Source organism: Crassostrea angulata, chromosome 5 (assembly GCF_025612915.1).
Source record: "Crassostrea angulata isolate pt1a10 chromosome 5, ASM2561291v2, whole genome shotgun sequence".
NCBI lineage: Eukaryota > Metazoa > Mollusca > Bivalvia > Ostreida > Ostreidae > Magallana > Magallana angulata.
Genome location: NC_069115.1, coordinates 17,777,121 through 17,798,968, shown reverse-complemented (window position 1 = coordinate 17,798,968; position 21,848 = coordinate 17,777,121). Strand labels below are relative to the sequence as shown.

General features: G+C 35.3%; 1 protein-coding gene and 1 pseudogene across 1 annotated transcript in view; both read right to left on the bottom strand.

Annotated features, from left to right (window-relative positions):
* Positions 1 to 21,848, bottom strand: part of LOC128185174 (uncharacterized) — a 45,888-nt gene that overhangs the window by 21,020 nt on the left and 3,020 nt on the right. The window contains exons 3-4 of the mRNA XM_052854839.1: positions 15,241 to 16,625; positions 8,883 to 8,889 (exon numbers count right to left, since the gene is read on the bottom strand). Coding sequence (XP_052710799.1) covers positions 8,883 to 8,889; positions 15,241 to 16,625 — 1,392 coding nt within the window. The remainder of the gene's footprint in view (positions 1 to 8,882; positions 8,890 to 15,240; positions 16,626 to 21,848) is intronic.
* LOC128184058 (uncharacterized) lies at positions 19,407 to 20,830 on the bottom strand (annotated as a pseudogene).

Sequence of the window (21,848 nt, the reverse complement as noted above, 5' to 3'; positions counted from 1 at the left end):
AATTTCATTACAAATCATTTTTTCCGAATTATAATTTTAAAAATGTTTGATTCGTACATCGTAATGGTCAGGTAGTCGACCAAAACTGTCAAAAAATTCCGCTTTTCGAAAGCCATCTATCCAGATAACAATCCAGTGGGTCCCCGGGAGATGTGAAGGATCCGTATTACAAACGTAGGCCAAAGGGTAAACGTGGACTCTTTGTGGTAAGGTATCTGGTGAAAATACGCCTCTGACAAAGTTCCTAAGCAGTTTATGTCCCTTAACAATGCATAGGATGTCGGATGAATTCATACTTTAGTGTATTTGATGTCCCGTGATTGGTCCACTTCCAAGAGGGCCGGAAATTCTGCGTAGGCCAGACAGTTCAAGGTTTCCGTTATATTGGCAGCAAATTTGACTTCGAGTCGAACGTTTCCTTGTCTCACCAGGTTTATATACTCTTCACCTAGGTCACTAGGGGCCAGGCTAAAAGTGTATATGGTATATCCTTTGCCAAACTGACTTCTTGTTATTTCCAATCCTGCATCTTTGTTCCATTTTTCTGCCGCTTCAAATAAATTGACAAAGAGTGTGACGTAATTTTGATTAGTTCCTACGTCGATTTTCATGGGGCGGGTAGGCATGCTTTCCCCGTTCACGTAAAGTGCAATCTCTTCCACAAGGTTCTGGAAGTTGAATGGGTTCTTCTCGTAATGACCATTGACAGCTTTTAGAGATATGAAACAGAATGCGGCTTTGGTCGGTAAGGTGTTAGACCAAACGTTCTGCCAGATAAACGATCCAGAACCTTGACTACAGGTGCTCATTTTTACTTCGGTTCTAGTCAGGGGGTATTTAGCCGTCTTGTCTTTCAAGATTTCAGCATGGTTGATCAAAATTCCACTGTCCACCTTAATCATGCATGCTTTAAAGGACACGTCTAGCAACTGCAACTTGTAGCTAGGGGAGGCTTCTTTGCTCATCAAGACAAAGGCAGCGGGGTTTCTAAACAGTTTCAAGTGTAAATCTACCCCATTGATCAAGTATTTATCAGTTCTGAATATATCCTCATACAATGGACCTTCCATGTCAAATATTTGGCTGTTTTGAGTAAATGCATAGCGATTGTTAAGGCCCCCGTTGTTGCCTCCGTATGCGTCCGGATTGTCCATGTCGTCGTCGTCTGGATAGTACAGTTTGGACTGTAACTGGGATTGAGAGACATCACTGCCGCTCGAAAGGAGAAGTTTTAGGTAGGCTTTCCAAGCATAGTAGCTAGTATTGAGGGACACAAGTTTTCCGTTCATATAAGTGTCTATCTGAGACCACATGGTTTGCAGTGGCAGATTAATGATCCCCGTTTTTTCCTGTGATGCCAAGGCTGCACCGTCGGTTTTAACAATCTTACATTTTACGTACAGGCGGCTTCTTCTTAAGTCTATGTACTCGTTACCCTGGCCAGGCACCGATATCTCGATCGGAGCGTCCTCCGTATCGAATGAACTTACAGGTCTGCATTCACTGAAATAAATTTTATCCACAGCTACTTGATTGGGTGGAACGGTAAATAAAGCCAATTCTGCCGGAAGTCCAATGTCTGTAATTTTGTCGCTTAAAAAGGCCATTCTTATTGATGCTTGACTTTTTTCTTGGCTCCGCTAAAAATACTGTCTCCTGTGTCTCGTTTTCTCTTCAGTCCTTTCTGAGGTGTTTTCTTTTTGAGTGTTGGTTTGGATTTGACGGTACGTTGTCTTATCTGTGTTTTTATAGTCTTCTCTGGTTCGTGAGGAATATTTTCTTTGATGGCTTCTTTTATTTCCGCTTTGGCTCTCTCTTCTACGGCCGCCAAAGGTGTCACTTGTTTCCCCACTACTTGATCTGTACTCTCCTTAGAGAACATGTGTGGGTTGACCGATATCATGTAAGGTTTTTTGGAAAACATACCTCCTAATCCACCTCCTGTCTGTTTGCCTCTGTATTTACCAGGTCGAAAATGTCCATCAAGCATCCTTTGATAAAATGTTTTCCACACACGTGGGTCTGATACGTAGGTTGAACCCATCATTGTATTTCAAACAAGCGTTTTTTCAATAGTATGGTAACGGTAGTTATACCTTTCAAAAATGAAGCGGGTTGATTATTGACGTCTCTTATATACACTCTCACGTCTTGCAATTCACCCAATCGCAAAGGTACTTCGTATGGGTAATTATAAATGATGTTTCCCGATTTTTTACAGTTCACTAATCTCAAGAGAGGTAGCTCTCTGTCCCCCACTATAGAATCCTGACATAAATTACTACAAACGTACAATTCTGGTTGAGTGGATGTTGTGGACAAATTGAATTCCAAAAGTGAAACTGTCCAGTGCCCCTGTAGGTACAGTGGTTTGGGTAAATGAACAAGAAAGTCGTAATGAGTTTTACCGATATAAATCTGTTGACTATCAGTAGATCTTAGAACCAATCTGATGCTCATTTTTGGAGATAATGACGTACCAAAAAAGCAGCCTTCCTATTTAAACACTTTGCATGTCAGATTTCTTTATCCAAGAGTTAAATTTAGCAGGCCATTGATGCCAAGACACCAGGATCTCTACCGTTCCTTTTCTTTTTCTTTCTTTTAAAATCTTATCGATTTTCCAGATAGAATTGGCACTTGTGTGTACTTTCTGAAGTTCCTGTGAATAAAAAGTACCAGTAATAGGTTCCTCAGCAAAGTCTTTTAATTTGTAGACAGGCAAACCCTGACTATGGTATCTCTGACTAACTTTAAAAATTTCCCCCGTCCATTTTTGGTCGTATTCTCTTTGAAATGTCCGTCGCAAATAAGATATTCTAACTTTATCACCGACTTTGAATTTATAAGGTTTCTTTTTTTCTGCTATTTTAGAGTTTTTAATTTTTTTTGACACAACACCTGGCCTTTTGTTCCTTTGTAAATAAGCTCTATAACGAACCTCCTCTTCGTTCTCTTTAGTCACAGATGCAGGAGTAATTCCTCCTAAAGGACGGGAAGGAGTCTTATTGATGCTATCAGTAACTGCTTGTAGCTTACTCAAAAATTCGTAAGATTGATTATGAGTAAACATGCGCTGCAATCTGTTTTCCAAATTTTGAATGCTCCTTTCTGCAAAATTACTTTTTGTTTCATTTTCCGTAAAAATTTGGTGTACGCCTTCTTTTTTTAAAAATGAGGACACCCACCGATTTTTTAATTCACCTCCTTTATCGGTTCTAAACACTTTGGGTTTTCTTCCATTAGCAAAAATCCCTTTTAAAGCTTCTATTACATACGACGCCGTTTTTTGTTTCAAAGGAGCTGTAAATACATATCTTGAAAATATGTCTTGCAAAACCATAATATACTGTATGCCTTCATTTTCCTTGGATATGTTTCGCACGTCTTGTAAATCACCATCCCATATGGTGTCTATAGAATCGGTTAAAATGTGACGTCTGGGAAATTTTCTCTGAACTCTCTTTTGAAGTGAATACGGTTCTAAATCTGACAAAAAGTCTCTAATATCCTTTAAACCAATTTTTTGTTTCTCTTCTTTTTTCACAATTTGATACAATTTGAAAGGACCTGCAAAAGAGGCAGCATGTTTCACGTCAGTCCATATGTTTTCCAAGTACCGTCGTTGTTCCTCAGTCAACACCATTTTGATTAATGAACCAAACAAAATTTAACGTCTCTTTTTAAATTCACACAATATTTTTTAAAAATTATAAAAATAATCCATAGTAAAACATTTTTTATTATAGTACAACATGTATGATTAAGATAGCAATACCATCATAATGATACAAAAAAGAAGTTTTGTACATGATCTAATAGAATATTTCTTTCATTAACTTTACATGTATAAAAAAAACTTATAGCATATTACATACATAAGTAACAAATATAATTACATAAATCTATCACTGAACACGAAGGGTTTTCACAAACTAATAGTTAATAAAGTCATTTGGATTGCAACGTGGACATTGCAAAAAACCCATCTGATTCTGGTGACTTTTCATAACACAATGTAATATAACATTTTTTCCTTTGTTAAAAATTATATCATATACTTAATTTAGCCCCCTTACATACTGTTTTTCTGCAAAATCAATTTTTTTATATGCTTTCACCATCGTTGTGCAATATCTACTTTCACCATGTTAAACAATATTTTGTTTTCAACATGTTGTGCAATGTCAGCACTTTTAAATAAAACAATCTCTACCTTTGCATTTTTTTTTCACCTGGGCTATGCTTGGTTACACTCCAATAATTTTATTTTCTTATTCAATATAGGCAACAAAATCATCTCTGTCTGTTGAATTCTTCTCCTAAAATGGGCTCTATCAATGGCATAATTCATCCATTCACCTTTCCTATCTTCGTATGGAACTAACAGAGTGTGAACGTTATCGTTAAACTGAACTTTTTTCATTGATAACTTTGTCTGTCTTGCATTCATCGTGTTTCATATCAGGCGCTCACTGGGGCTTAACTCTACGTTTTAATAAAATTTCTTTAGTTCCCCAGCTGTCAGCAAAATCGTAGCCGTTTCGGGTCACTTCTCTAAAATCTTTTATACAAACTGTCTTATTGTCAAACCAACGACTCTCATTCAATGTCCACGTTTTGGGATTTTTGTCATCTTTTTTCAATGCACTCCATGCTATAATTTTCCATTTGTACTGCACTCTTTGACAATCCATTATGAAATGATTGTTTTTACAGAAATGAATAACTAAAAATCATTTTTTTTTTTGCGCATGCTCATTATCTGGTATAGTAATTAACTCTATAATGAATATGCTTCTATGCTAAGAATGACAAACAAGCTCTGTACAGAACCTTTTCTATAAATAGCTATGTTACTGTTCTAAAAAGTACCCCTCTATATGGCCTCAATAGTAACTACGTCATCACCTCTATATTCAATCCTCCAATGAAAACACTCTATAAATTTACTGTTCTAAAAAGTACCCCTCTATATGGCCTCAATAGTAACTACGTCACCACCTCTATATTCAATCCTCCAATGAAAACACGACCTCCATATTGCTACCTTTTCTAAAAATAGTGATGAAAAATCACCTCTATAATTCAACTTCTCTAAAACAGCCAATCAGAAACGACCTCTATAAATGCACTGTGCTTAAAATACCCTCTAGGAGGCCCTATCCATTACGTCATCGCCTAAAACCTCACCTATAAGGGCCTACATGCTGCTACTATATATTGGAGTTTTAACTACTAAATAATCTTAACTAACTTAATGTGCATACGTGTTCTTACATAATGCATAAATAACACTTTAATATCTTCTCTTGGAGTGGAGAATTGTTCCGGGTTTTTTTTCTCACTTATTAATTTTCATAAACCATTTATTTTAGCATGCAATTATTTTGTATTTATTTACCTCCAATAAAGACCTGCTGAGTAACAGAGTAGACTGTCACGTAGCATCGGGAGTGGGGGCACCACACTTTTTCTCGCTGCAAATATTTTTTTTAAAATTTACATATGAAAAAGTAAATTAAATGAGATTGCCCCCCCCCCAACTTTTTTAGGCGCATATAAAAATGGAAATGAAAGAGAGAAAATTAACAGTAAAATCTATGTTATATGAAGTTATATGTACGCTATGCTCTGCCTCCCCCCCCCCCCTCCCTCCCTCCCTCTATGATTTTTATGATTTTGAGAAGTTGTCTTATTTTGTTGTTGTTGCTTATCAAGACCCTACCCCCCCCCCCCAAAGAAAAAAAACCTCTCAAAAACGAGATGCTACGTGCCTGATAGATGTCATCAGGAAGAAATGGGCACCACCATTAACAGGCAACAATGGAGGAGATGAATAGCGCAGATGCTCGGAAAAGACATCCAGTCAACAACAAGAACAACACTGCCATGAAACCCAGCAAGAGATAAGGAGACAGAGAGGGAGGTCAGGAACATCATGGAAAAGAACGGTGGAGACACAAACCCAACAGATAGTCAGCGGTGTAGGAAGTTTGTTGTAGTCCTAACCACCATCGGGTTTGAAAGAAAGTGATGAATATTTCTTGAATGTTGCCCATGTGAACAAATCATATTTATTTATTCATTTATGCATTCATAAGTCTTAGACCTTTTGCACTGTTTATATAAGTAGGTAAACACATTCGATTTTTTTTTTTGCATTGCTGATGTCTTCCATGATCTGCAGATTTTGCTACATTGTTGATTTGTAAACAATCCATGCATTACTTTACCACACTAAAGTATTGGAGACATGTACACATAGACTAATAATAACTTATGTATGTAGAAAAGTGCATGCTTTAAAACAAAATTCCATTCAACTGATAAACCATCATGAAACAGTTGTCTTTCCTTGGCATCACTAACAAAAGTATCAACAAAATGCTCAAAAAGCATTTTTATTTATCAACGAAAGCTCAATAAACAGCCATAGTTAAACAAAGAGTTTTGTCTGAACATTTCTCTTGTCAAGTCATTATGTAATGCATACACAGGGTAACATAACATAGAAAAAAAATAAAGACTCGGAGTACATGTACATCATCAAATTCAAATTAAGAGTGTAGAAATGCAAATAAAACACAGAAAGGTAGAAAAAAAAAGCACACGTTATTTGTAAGTTGTTCATATCAAACACAATAGCAATGAAAGAAAATATATTTATACAATCATTCCTATAATTAACAATATCATGATACATATTAAAATGGATCATTATAACAATAATGCATCTCACTATACATCATATCAAACATGATTAATTAAAATTCATAACGTTCATTCATAACAAATTCATACTGTCTCATATTTTCTTGTTTGAAACATACAGTATAAGAATATTTTCTTCTGGTGCCTTCCTCCCAAATATTTTACAGTATGTTTTAAATGTGAATTAATCGGTAACATGCATTTATATTGTTGTATATACCTAAATAGATAAGCTACACTACGGCCAACGCGGTTTGCGTATTTACCGCGAGTCCTCGTGGTGTGAAATTGATCGCGGTTTAGCACAGGTAACTCAGGTAAAACCGCGCACCCTCGCGGTACAGCTTCTCACCTTGGCCACACCGTCGCGGTACTGTGGAACCAGTCCCAGGTGAAAACTATTCTTGTTTTTTAACGCGAGTTACCTCCCCCAATTTCTTCTCATACGGGAAATATGATTGAGAGAATTAATGAATATTAATTCATATTCCTTTATTTTATAAAAGTAGTTGATTGTTACAATTGATTATTATTTAATAAAAAGTGAGAGAAATAAAAGGAAGGTGTAATTATGCTAATACAGACTTTTGTACACTATTTTGTATACTCTATGGCGTTACATATAAATTAATCTTGGCACATTCATCGCTGACAATTCTTGGTTATCAATGAATTTGATTGATAATTATATACCCGGTAATAAACACTTCACCAAAATATCTTATTTCGCCTCGAGAAAGTAATACGAATTAGCGTTTCATTTACAATCTTTCATATTTAAATTTTATCTTTAAAACATACCTTACACTTGGTCATTTCTCTTAAATACATTTAAAGAATTCGTTTAATGAATAACAAAATACATGTAGATATATAAAATGTTTTTAAGTGCACTCGCTCATCACCGCTGCGACCCGAGTTCTATCCCCGTGATCGACATTAGTTGAATAGATATGCTGGTTGCCCGCTTGGACACGTGGGTTTTCTCTGAGCATTCCGGCTTTCTCCCACATCGATGACCCCCTCGCGCTAACATCCGTGCCAACGAAATGTGAGATGAAGAATTGTATATCTTATATTTTTTTTAATACATATTTTATATATAAGTTTAAAAATTCAAATAAAAAAATAGAGGTTCCACTGGGGATTGAACCCTGGCCGCTGGAAGTGATGACCACTGTCTTATCCAGTAGGCTACGGATGCTTATGTAACAAGATGTGTTTTTTATTACATCATAATATTGTTAGTTAATCTATAGGAAAATGGTTTGAACATTTTGAACACATATGTGAATTAGTATTATTTTGATAATGATAATGTAAGGTACTTTTCGTATAGTGTATGGATATTAATAGTTTTTCTTGAAAGCAATTTTATAAAGAAATTGATTTTGTTAGATTTTCAATTATCATAGAGATTATAAATTTCGGACAATAGCCATTTTGTTTGTGACCATTGCTGAGGCCAGTTGTGAGTTGAGAAAACTTTTGTAAGTAAAATAATTGTACTGCTACTATATTGTATTGAAGTAAAGTTAGTTTTTTTTATCAGTAATTATATCAAAGTAATCATTGTATCACAGATGAGAGTATATGTTGAAATTATCAAGAAAGTTTACAAAGTTTAAAGGTTTCACAGTGAATTGTACTCATGATTTGAATACAGACTAATGTTTGAAAAGGGTACAGTGATATTGATTTTACATATATTTTTATACAATTATAGACATGCATATTTTGCATAGTTACATGTCTAAATGGTTTGTTTCAGATATTATCTACCAGTACATGTAATACAGTTCCTTTCACCCTTATTTAGGGTAGGTACATGTGTACTTGAGAAATTATTGACTATGGCATTTACATATTGTCAGAGTATATTTTTAATCTGCAACATTGCATATTCAATATTGTAATAGGGTTATTTCTTTTTATGACCATCATTTATTAAATATAAGATAATTAGAAAAACAATATTTCGTAATTGAACATATGTGTCATTATAGTAATTGAATCAATTGTGATGCTTTATGATTGTGAAGTTTATATGTGTATTATGTTTTGTAGGAGCGTCACCATAATAATAATATCAACAATAAACGAAGTACATCTATACCATACTAGTTTGTTACAATGGTGTCAGAAGTGGGATTTCGATGATGACTCACCAGACTTCTTCACTGATGTTGAGGAGAGGAACTTACAACATTTTATGAAGAGCTGGGACATCGAATCAGGATAGAGATTTGGTGACGTCGAGGAACATTTCGTTACTATAGTTTATAGTGTTTGTGAAATCAGCGATGGATCCTGCAATTGAGGCCGAGTTTAAGAAAATGAAAGAGAAGTTTACACTTATGGAGCTTGCCCAAAGTCAACTGAAGCAGAAACAGCCTACCGTATACATCAAATCTGAACGAAAACTGAGTAAGTTTGCAGGAAGACCTGAAAATGACAGTGATCCGGATGTGGACGATTGGCTAATGGATATGAGAGAACATTTACTGAGTATTCCATCAACAGAAGGAAAAATTGAATTCATCAATGACCACCTCATTGGATCTGCTAAAACAGAAGTTCGTCTAAGACCAGCAGAACTGAAGAAAACTCCAGAGGATATTCTTAAAATCATTGAAGACACTTATAAAGTGCAAGATACTGTAACTCAACTTCGTCATAAATTTTACGAGAGAAAACAGAACGATGGTGAAACATTAGAAACATATTCTCTGGCTCTCATGAAATTAGCGTCATTGATTGCGAAGAAAGAGGGTTGTGATATGAAAACCATGGACAAAGTTGTGACAGATAAATTCATAGATGGTATCATGGATTCACAGATCAGAGAGAATGTGCTTGTCATGACAGACATTTTTAGTAAGTTCACACAAGCTGTTCCGACGAAAGACCAAAAAGCACTGACAGTGGCAAAAGTTCTTATCAAAGAGTGGTTTTTCCATTATGGCATACCAAGGAGAATTCACAGTGATCAAGGGAGAAACTTTGAGAGTTCCATCGTCAAAGAACTTTGTGATATGTATCATGTTTCCAAAAGTAGAACCACCCCATATCATCCGGAAGGAAACGGACAAGTTGAAAGATATAACAGAACTATGCATAATTTGTTAAAGACCTTATCACCAGAACAGAAACGGAAATGGACGGAACATCTACCAGAATTAGTGTACATTTACAATTCAACAATTCATTCGTCAACTGGATATACGCCATATTTTCTCATGTTTGGTCGTGAACCAGTGTTACCCATTGACCATTTGTTAGGAATATCTACTCCAGACCCAGACAGCATCGATAAGTACCTTTCCAACCATAAAGAGAAACTTGGAATTGCATTTAATCACGCACGGAAAAATTTAGAGGAAAATGCAGAGAGAAGACAAGAACATTATAATAAAAGTGCAAAAGAAAGTGTTATTCCTGTAGGAACCCGAGTTTTAACCCGAAATCGTGTGCAAGGAAGAAATAAGATTCAAGATGTGTGGGACCCCACTCCTTATAAAGTCATTAGTGCATTAAGTGATAACGTATATTCTATTCAGTTAGCAGATGGTTCAGGACCAGTGAAAAATGTGAACAGAAGAGAAATTCTTAACACCGGTGAAATTATTACAGAGGAACCAGATGTGGAAATTCCAGTTACAAATTCTGATGACTCCGATGAGGAAGATTCCTATTTCAAGGTGATGCATTGCGACCAAAATGAAGATATCGAAGAAGAAACAGTAAATACAGCAAGTGATACAGAACAGCCAACTGTTCTGCCAAGACGTTCCACGCGAGCTACCGCTGGAAAACATTCAAATCCGAATCGTCTTCCTAAATCTACTGTGTCTGTACAAAGGACTGTGATTCAAAACAAAAACTTTCAAGAACTTAGTGATGCAGTTGTTAACTTAGGAACTGCATTGGCAACAAAGTTGAATGAAGCGTGGAAACAGTATTAATTGTGTATTACTTTCATGCTGTATAAACTGTTCATATGAATGAATTTTTTTATGACTGACTGGAAATTTTTTTTTCTCACCTCATAATGTATTCATCCTGTTTTATAACAAAATTTGTTCCATTGCTGAGGGCAGCAATAACAAAGTGGGGGAATATGTGAGATGAAGAATTGTATATCTTATATTTTTTTTAATACATATTTTATATATAAGTTTAAAAATTCAAATAAAAAAATAGAGGTTCCACTGGGGATTGAACCCTGGCCGCTGGAAGTGATGACCACTGTCTTATCCAGTAGGCTACGGATGCTTATGTAACAAGATGTGTTTTTTTTATTACATCATAATATTGTTAGTTAATCTATAGGAAAATGGTTTGAACATTTTGAACACATATGTGAATTAGTATTATTTTGATAATGATAATGTAAGGTACTTTTCGTATAGTGTATGGATATTAATAGTTTTTCTTGAAAGCAATTTTATAAAGAAATTGATTTTGTTAGATTTTCAATTATCATAGAGATTATAAATTTCGGACAATAGCCATTTTGTTTGTGACCATTGCTGAGGCCAGTTGTGAGTTGAGAAAACTTTTGTAAGTAAAATAATTGTACTGCTACTATATTGTATTGAAGTAAAGTTAGTTTTTTTATCAGTAATTATATCAAAGTAATCATTGTATCACAGATGAGAGTATATGTTGAAATTATCAAGAAAGTTTACAAAGTTTAAAGGTTTCACAGTGAATTGTACTCATGATTTGAATACAGACTAATGTTTGAAAAGGGTACAGTGATATTGATTTTACATATATTTTTATACAATTATAGACATGCATATTTTGCATAGTTACATGTCTAAATGGTTTGTTTCAGATATTATCTACCAGTACATGTAATACAGTTCCTTTCACCCTTATTTAGGGTAGGTACATGTGTACTTGAGAAATTATTGACTATGGCATTTACATATTGTCAGAGTATATTTTTAATCTGCAACATTGCATATTCAATATTGTAATAGGGTTATTTCTTTTTATGACCATCATTTATTAAATATAAGATAATTAGAAAAACAATATTTCGTAATTGAACATATGTGTCATTATAGTAATTGAATCAATTGTGATGCTTTATGATTGTGAAGTTTATATGTGTATTATGTTTTGTAGGAGCGTCACCATAATAATAATATCAACAATAAACGAAGTACATCTATACCATACTCGTTTGTTACAGAAAGATATTAATATAAGTTGTATAACTTGTTTATCAAACGTTTAAAAAAAAAGGTCAAATCAATTTACGAAAACGCTAATGTTAAAATCGTGTGTATTTAAAAATTGACTTTCCTATCCGATCTAGCAAAAGTATGATGTTCAGTGGGTCGCCCAATATTTATGTTTGTTCAAAACCCGGGATTTTAAAAATATGAATGATCATTTATTCTGGGGTATCCATCACATGTTAATAAAATTTCGCAGTGTCAGTTGACCAACAGAGGAAGGTGAATTGCGTAACATTACGTATACAGTATGTGTATATAGAATTTCGGTGGTTGCCGTCAGGGTGGGTGACCTGCAGCAATTAGTGTGACTTGGGGTCCGCTAAATAGAACTATATAGTCTGTTCTTTCAAACAGCAAAATTTTCTTGATAGAATGAGTTAATTTCAAACAAATGAAAATTAGTTTTTCAATTTGAATTTAAGACAATTATTCTGCGTATTCATAACACAGTATTTACAAAATACATCCATAAAATTACCTTTTAATGATATACTTTATACTCGATTGAAATACAATTAACGAACAGACTATAATCAGGGTTAATCAGGAATGGAGAGAGTAATTGAGAACACAATTAAAGTAAATTTTATATACACATCTAGTATTTGTACTTTTTAAAAAAGTAAATATGTGATTGTTTGAATGAATGTAAGTTTTGAATCATTATGGGAATCATATGAACAAAGATGTGTGTTTTGTGCATTAGTAAAAAAAAAAAATATTTACGCGATATGTGGTATATTATTTATTCCTCTAGCCTTGTTAAAATTAAGAAAGTTTTCAATTTTCTTAGAAATTTATATATTTTGATTGTGGGGAGAGAGAGAGAGAGAGTTGTCTCAACATTCGATAAGATTTCTCATGGCACGTGGTCAGAGCACGGGTGCTGTCACAGACAGGAAGTGTTATGTAATAGTTATACACACCCGTAAACACAGGGATAGCTTTTCTATTAATTATGTCGTACTTGTGATTTTCTATATACCTGTCTGAATCAGACTTTATTCTATCTTCATGCAGTAAAGTTAGAAGGCGCGTATGATCAGGGACTTTTATATATACGTCCCTGGTATGATATTTCTGAAAACGCCCGTTACGGAAACATGTGCTAATATGTGCATCTCAATCAGAATACCGTTACGGCTACATGTTCTACTTTAGCAGTTCACATAAAATATTAGTTATTTGAAATGAGAGAGGGGGGGGGAGAGTCTCAGCATTCAATAAATTTCTTCACGGCACGTGGACAGAGCACCGGTGCTGCGATGGTCAGGAAGTGTTATGTAATAGTTACACACCCGTAAACATAGGGATGACTGATTGTCAATGTACCTGTCTGAATTATGAATTTTTTCGCTCTAAGTGAGTCTCCGGTCCATATCCCCCACCCTCAATATTACCAACTAGATTATCGACTCTCTTGGTCTCTCAAAACCCTTGATCCCTCGAAGTCAAACTGCTGTCCCGTTATTCATAATCTGTTGTTCTTTTACTCTCGATACTCTGAAGTGCCCGATATATGCAAGCGTTACCTAATTTTAACACCTACTTTGTCATTTTTAAATGGCTCAAGGCATTAGACGCGGGACCCGTGTAACGGGATTTTCTTCAGGTGACCTTTGTCTTGCAAGGTGATAATTGTTCCATGATGGATCATACCGTTGCCTAGACTATAATAAGCACCGATCGTCCTAAATGAACATATAATCTGATTTATTTAAAACGAAGAGAGAGAGAGAGAGACCGGAAAATATTTAATGACTTAAATCAGAGTCAGATTGAGGGGAAAACATACATTCGTCAAGTTGAGTTGATGCCTACGGTAGCGACTTTATAATAGTACATCGCGCAATATTTGTCTTCTTTAAATCTGTGGCATATTTTCAACTCATAATATGCAAAAAAATAATACTTTAAAATAAAATATTATTTATTTTCAAGTACACTTATATGCATGATTTGCGTAATAAATTGCTATGTTTGGGACTCTTGAACAACATTAACAAAATACATGTAGCAATAGTTTTCTAGAAGTTTTTGTTAAAAACAATTCAAAGAAAATAATGAATTTTTCTTCTAATGATATTTATATCTAAATTCTAACAATAATTAAAACTGCGCTTGTTTTCTCCTTCTTAGTTTAATCCCTAATACAGATAACACGTAAGTTACGGTGTCTTACACCATCGCGGTAAAATCGTGGCCCCGCGATCACCGCGATGACAATACCGCGACGGTGTATCGCGGAAAGGATTAAAACACCATCACGGTGTCGCGGGAAAATACGGGATCCGCGTTGGCTGTAGTGTATAGTGTGAAATTGCAGAAATTAAAATTTAAAAAAAATCATATACAATTCTGGGTTACAAATTGCTAAAATATGCACCCAAGAAAAAAATTATTATTAATTAGATCAACAGATATATCTATGTTTGAATTTATTACAAGTTTATAAACAATTACTCGTGCAATGACTTTATTCATTTATTGATCCAAAGACATAAATAACAGAGATCTCTGGTATTTACATGCATGTTTCTGATTCACCTTTATTAGATTTTCTTTACCAGTTCATCTCTCCAAAATGACTTTGAGTGGTGCTCTCTTAATCTCAAATAACCACTACAGTGCAACTGTCTTGACTAGCCACTGTCAATGAACTCTGCATTAAATTGCTTTAAATGGCTTCTCTAATTCTTACAACAGAAATATACTCTAGGTCATTAACTTTCTGGACTTCTCAAAAATGTCTTCATTGTTTCACTGATCCCAGGGAGAATCAAACCTTCAATAAGATTTCACATCATTTTATTTAACTCAGTCCGAGAGTTGTTAGACTCATATTTCACTACTAGCGAGATCATGACTCACTGACCCACTTTGTCGAGTCTTCGGTCTCGGATGTGGTGAATGTGTGTTGCTGCTCCTCGTTCACGTAATACTATTTCTGATGTTTTGAATTGTTATCATATTATCTAATTATCATCGTTTTTAAAAGAGTCTTTGACATATCCTCAGAGCAGCCCCAAAGCTAGAAGCAAGCTAGTAAACTTTTGATATATGTTTATGATATTTAAATACCCCAACCCTGTTTGATCACCTCATAATACTCAAGGAATGATTCATTATTCTTTGATTTAAATATATGAAGGTCAACACTACTTCTAAAGTGACAGTCTAAATCATGCAACCTAATTGAAATATAATTTTCTTATTTATTTATCAAAACTGCTTACATGCAAAATTTTATTTTCTTTACTTTGCAAGTGACGGTTTCAGCCACAAAGAGGTTGTTTCTGGTGTCAACACATAAACCCCATGGATGCTGTAAACTACATTTGTCAATGAAGCAGAGGAATTGTCCGTCCTGATCCAATATGTGGATACAGTTGTTGTTATAGTCTGCAATTAAGATACGACTCTGGCTGTCTGTAGTGATGCCGGCTGGATCAAATGATTTCTTGGTAGAAGAGGAAGGTCGACAAAAGTATCTAAATCGGAGTTTCCCAGCCCCATTGACCACAACTACTACTTGAGCTTTACTGTCAGCTACACAAATATCTAGGTTCTTGTTTTCGGTGACGTATTTGGTGAAAGTATTATATGAATAGAGAGGTCGTCCTCTGTCATCGTATTGAATCGTTAGCTTTTCTAAGGAGCCAAAATAACAGACAACTTTTGTTTGTTTCTGATAAATACTATCCATGACAACTAGAAGGTTACCAGAGGAGGTACTACAGATATAGAGAGGTATCCACCCCTGTAGTTTGATCACTGTCGTTATCTGTGTATTTTTCACTATGTTCACAGCTCTGTCCTTAAGATCAATATAAACTAGTTCACCACTCTGTGTCATTGCTATGTCCTGTGGCCTCTCCCCTGACTTGGTTTGGTTTGACTTCACTATTTTACCATGGAGGTTGTAGAGTCTGATTATGTTGTCATTACCACTCGTCCACACTTCATCATCACTCAGACAGGACACATTGCGTAAATTATTAATTTTTTCATACTCTGTGTCAATATCTGTGATGATATGTGGTACTTCAATGATCGGTTTGTCAAGGAAAGACGATTCAGCACCAGGAGAATCCATTGTGTATCCATTTTCTTCTGTTTTGATGAATAATGCTGTCAGAGATCCAATCTGCTCATAAATCTGTTCTTTGTTAATTTTCTGAGGAGTGAATCTTGGTAATGAAACTGTGAGTTTAGGTGGCATTCTGCTAAATTCAGCATTTCTGGATTTATAGGTAGAGAAAACGCTAACATCATTGGATTTCAATAATTTCTCCAGATCAACAATTCTCTGTGTGATTTCAGAAAGAGTGTGCTTAATTTCATTTTCCTGCTTTTTTATGGCATCCAGGTGTTTGGATTCCATTTCGTCCACGTCAGATTTCAGTTTATTAATAGCAACGTCTATTTCTCTGTGCAAAATGTTTCCATGTTTTTCGATAGCTGCTGTCAATTTCTTTGAGTTTTTGTTCAGTTCAGCTTTTTGAACTGGAATGTTAATTGCAATTTCCTGGTATTTTGAAAAAATTGATGTTTCTAATTCTTGTAAATCTGTCTGTAACATTTCTTTCTTTGCTTCTAGACTTTTCAAGAGTTCAACCTGTTTGTGTCCTAGATGTTCACCAGAGGAAACACACTCTAAACATATAGGGATGTTTCAATGTTCACAATAAAGTTCACATAATTTTGGGGAATGTTTCAAACATTCAGGAGCAAAGCCCCGCTTTTTAAATGGCACTACTCTGTGATCTTTGGATTCATCGGATAGATGTTCCCCCACACATGCTTTACACAGATGTATGTGACAAATGTCACAGTACATAGGGGGGCCGGGGATATCACAGAGATGACACCGTAACACATCCTGGGCCCAAGTACGGCGGTCCATAATCAGACACCTTGATGGGTGTTTAATCGAGGTCTGGAAATAGAATTTACCGATTATTCATTTTGTTATCAATTTGTAACAATTGTACAGCGATCTACTTCTTGAACTCGCAGAAATAAACTTGTATGTGCACGTAAACCAGTTTACTTAGTGTTAACAACTAAAAAAGACGATTTCTCTGATAAAATCTATAGATATATCTGTTCACACAATTATCCCAAATCATATTTTTTCTGATACGTAAACAAACTATTCAAACCTTCACTCTCTAACAAGGCGATTCACTGGTATTTTACTTTCTCAGGATGAACAATATTGCGGTGTGACGCGGTCTCCAGGTTATGTGTATCACGAGATTATAATGCAGTGATGGATATTACCTAGTAGGTGCATCCCCCCCCTCCCCCTTCGGTCAAAATTCAATTACGACGTTCGACTGTTTATCTGATAAAGGTCCAAACAAGAAATGTTTAATCGGAGTTATTATCATGCGCGGATCAAGGGGGAGGGGGGTTCACACACCCCTGCAAAACAAAATTCTTTAAAAATGATTTTAAAAATTGACAAAATTATATGCCTCAGGACCCCCCCCCCGGCAAAATCAAATAACCGTCGGACCCCCTCACCCCCGCCGCCCGCTTTCTGGGGGAAAAAATTCTGGATCTGCACATGTATTTTTTAAAATATAGATATTTTTGAAACATAATTCACTTGTGTTTGCACCTAGGAGTCAACATCAGATTCATCTGTCATTAAAAATCAGTCCTCTTGAACGTTAGCGTCACTCCTTCCATAACAAAACCAAGAATGATTATTATTTACGGAACAAAATTGTTTTATTCATGCATTGTTTAAAATATATTACAACACAAAAACACATTTCCCTTGACATTCAATCAACACTGCCTTTTTTCAATTAGCATTTGTAAAATGAGGCCTTTAATTAATAATAATAACCTCTTCACTATCCTAAATATTCAATAAACAATATAGCATACACTATTGTGTAAACTTATGAAAAATATAAACATCCATTTGGTCGTAATTTGGTTAAATTCTTAACATACTTATCGTGATTCCACAATTATATTAATCTACTAGATTTTGACCCGTGCGTGCACGGGTTGACATACCATATGATATCGGATATTTACGAAATAAATACATCGCCACACCGTATATATTGTTGACATTTGCATAACCAACCTTTAAGCCTAAAATATTGCTATTAATTTTACTACACTGCTGAGTTGAAATAATGTAAGTCTATGTGGGGAAAAGCCTTCACCACAGTTAAAATGCCTCCCATTTACCCATAATGTAGCAGATATTTGCAGAGTCGCTCCAAAACGATTTTGGAAAAAAATAATAAGTTGCATTAAAAATAACAGTCAAATTGTTCATAACAAACCATTTTGAAGTTGTAAATACCTTTCTTCGAAAAGTTTAATTCTATATAATTACAGAATTCAACATTTCATCAACAACGTTTTTTACACACCATGTTGACATTCGAAACTCTCGGGATTTTTTTTTTATAGTAAATGCACTGTGTTAGAGTTATCTCCCGTATTTTCTTTGATGAACAGAAAAAAATTTCCAATTAAAATTTACACGCATATGTGTTATCGTCTCTGAGTTTATCCATGCAAATGTGATATTGTGGAAACATAAAATAAAGAGTTTCTCGTTATTTAGCGTGAATGTAATGCACATGCGCAAGATTGTAAAATAAAAAATAAATAAATGATATCCGGAATTTTTGGAGGAATTTTCGTTGATTATTAATAAGCAAAGCTTGATTGAGAAAAAATATTAACAGCCAAGCTGGGTGGTACACTAATGACAAATCTAGGTCACAGGACTAGATTCGGGTAGACCTTAGTGAGAAGAAACACGTCACTAAGATGGCGACTCAGGTAAGAATCGTCCATGGCGTTAAGTTGCCGCTAAACGACACAGAGAGTTTCATGAAGTACATAATATACTTGTTGATTATTTGTATGGTACTTTTAAATTTATTGTGTTTTGATTAAAGTGTTTATTGTGAGAACAAATTTTATGTTCGAAAATGACTTTGTATAAATAAAACTGTTTTATTGAAAAGGGTGCACCGTGTTGTGACGTATGGGTGACAAACTATACCGTACAGTTTTCTCAGGACGGTCTACTGTGGACGGACTATCAAGAGCAATGTCAGAAAAAGGTAAAACGGGGAAGGATTAGTTATTATGAGGCACTGACAATGTAACAATCAAGCTCACTTTAAGAACGAAATGAGTCAATATGGTTTCATTTCAAATTAATTATATTTCTTCTCTTCAGTATTTCAGCGGCAACACTGACCAAAACACTATTAAGTTGCAAACCCTTGAACCACCCATCGTTGCTCGATTCGTTAGAATAAACGTGGTCGACTTCAACCGGAAGTCCAGTAACGCTAACAACTACGTGGGCATGCGCTTTGAACTTTATGGATGTTCTGTCAGGTTTTAATGTTTTCGTCAATAAAATTGTTCAAACAAATACAATATCAATTTTTTAGTATTTAATTGGTTTATATATAATTATTAGATGTAATTTGTTACGAATGAAAAACGTTTAGAAATGGCAAACCATAAACACCGTATCCCATATGTTTTGCCATTTTTGCAAGTCCTTCAGTTTCTATGTGTCTTTGGAACAATTTTTCCGGGAAATAAAGACCTTTTCGGTGACATTCTGCTTTGATCATTAAACTACATCCTCCCACGCCATCTATCGAAACTACTCTTTTCCCCTCTCCCTGTAAATGCGGTAAATATACTCTCAGCGAAGCTCCATAGCCCTCTACAACCAGTTGTTGCTGAGGAAGTTTCCGTTGTCTTTGCAAAGACTCCGCCGTTTCCCGCCAAGAATTTTTATCGTAAATTCGCAGACGACCACTGTTTTCTCTGAACAGACACGAGCCGTCACAACGTCCTTGTTTACATATATCATCTGTTGTATCAAGTCTGGAGGAACGCTGCGTAAATCGGAATCCATCCACAGGACGTAATCCTCGTCTCCCAAGGCAGACATTAGTAACAAATTTCGGGCTCTTGCTAAATGGCTCCTTCTTTGAAATTGATTGACGTAAGAATGTTCTTTCGTCCAGCTGTTTGTTTCCAGTCCACCGGTGAAGTTAAAATGGAGGACGTCTGCCCTGCGCAGACCGATGGATCTGAATACGTCTACTGCATTCTCTGCTTTTAAAAACGTCCCATCGTTGCTACCATCCTCCCCCAAAACAACCGAGAGTCTATTTTTAGGATAGTTCAACGTTCTGATAAGATTCACGTAGTTTTCTATATCTCTCTCACTGTTGTGTATTGGTGTCAGAATTAACACCGAGAAGTCCTCACAAAGTGTCTTGTTTAGTCTCGTGAAGAATTCAGCAATCTCAGGAGACACTGTTTCGGTTGTGTCATTTTTCAGGGAATGTTTTGGCACGGGAGATAACTTAAATTTTGAAGCATTGAAAACTGCCCCTGTGTCATTATATTGACACATCACCGTTAATTTGCTTCCAATCACATCAGTACTTTGATCCCCTTTGCGTTTAATCATGGTCCAGTAAATTTTGATAATAGAAAATAGAAATATGAGCAATACTACTAACTTCAAGAGTCGTTTGTGGCTAACCATCGTAAAACAATCTACAAAAAGTCCATTTAAAATAAAGTTTGATAAGCGTATTTATGTTTCTATATTCAAATTGAATAAAGTGAGGAGAGTCTCTCTCTCTCTCTCTCTCTCTCTCTCTCTCTCTCTCTCTCATCAAAATGAACACCTTACAGTATAATTAAAAAACAGGGTTTAACGATATATACTCACCTTTGTTATCATTAATATTCGTGCATCTTATCACGCCATCTCGAATTCCAGGTTAAACAAAATAGCTGATAAATTTAACCTTTATTCAATGACATGTACATGTACCGTGGTATATATATTGATCGTTTGAATTTACGAATGAGCACCCATGTGTCAAAAGCGATTTATTATAATGAAGTTTTAAAGATCTGTTGAATTTTAAATCAAGTTTTTATGCGAAGGAGTAAAATACCGGTATGTTCTGATGCATCAGTGTGGAAAGCAAAATCAATGTGTTTGAATTAGACAGACAAGCATACAGCAAGTTCAAGCAGGGCGTGAAATAAAAGATATATTTGGTTTACGTCAGTATTTCATGGATCATACCAATAACATTGTCGTCATTGAGATAAGATACGACTCCCATTCGATTAAAATTCTTTTCCCCAATTTACTAGTTAAAATTGTTGTTACAAATGAGTTTAACCCCTGTCGCACCGGGCTGCGTCCAAAAGGTAATCCTGTTGCGTCCATAAAAAATGCAGAATGCAGATGTGCGCCCAGCAGAAACCCCTACAGCGGCCGCGCAACAACGCAACGGCATCTTCATTTATCACGGAAGAGTCGCTTCTGGATTGCAGCGACAGCGCCGTAGGTCTCCAACAGCGCCACTGGAGCTCTGTTAGCATACTCAAGTAACGTACATGATCGCAGTATAGACACAGTGATCAATGGATTGTACTTAATTGCACAGAGACCTTTCGGGGTCCTTTGTGATATCACTGTTATCAGCGTTTAAACGTGCTGTAATTTTTTTTTATTTCCTTTTGCGTTTGCTTTAGTTTCATAAGCGTCTATAAAGGACCTACGCGGATTGGGATTTTTAAAATTCGTGGTTGTATACACGTCTACACGTTTTTTCTAAGTATACATGTATTGTATCTACAGAGTGCTATGAAATTCCGTGCAGTGTGTAAGAAGAGCTGTGCTGCGAACTAATGCAAACTAAAGCGATAAATGGACTTTTTTCATGCTACATTGTGGTAAATGATTTTATATTGTAGTTTTGACATCAATGTTTCAATGAATACATTATCCAATCTTAATGATAATTACAATGATAAAGCTACACAGCATTT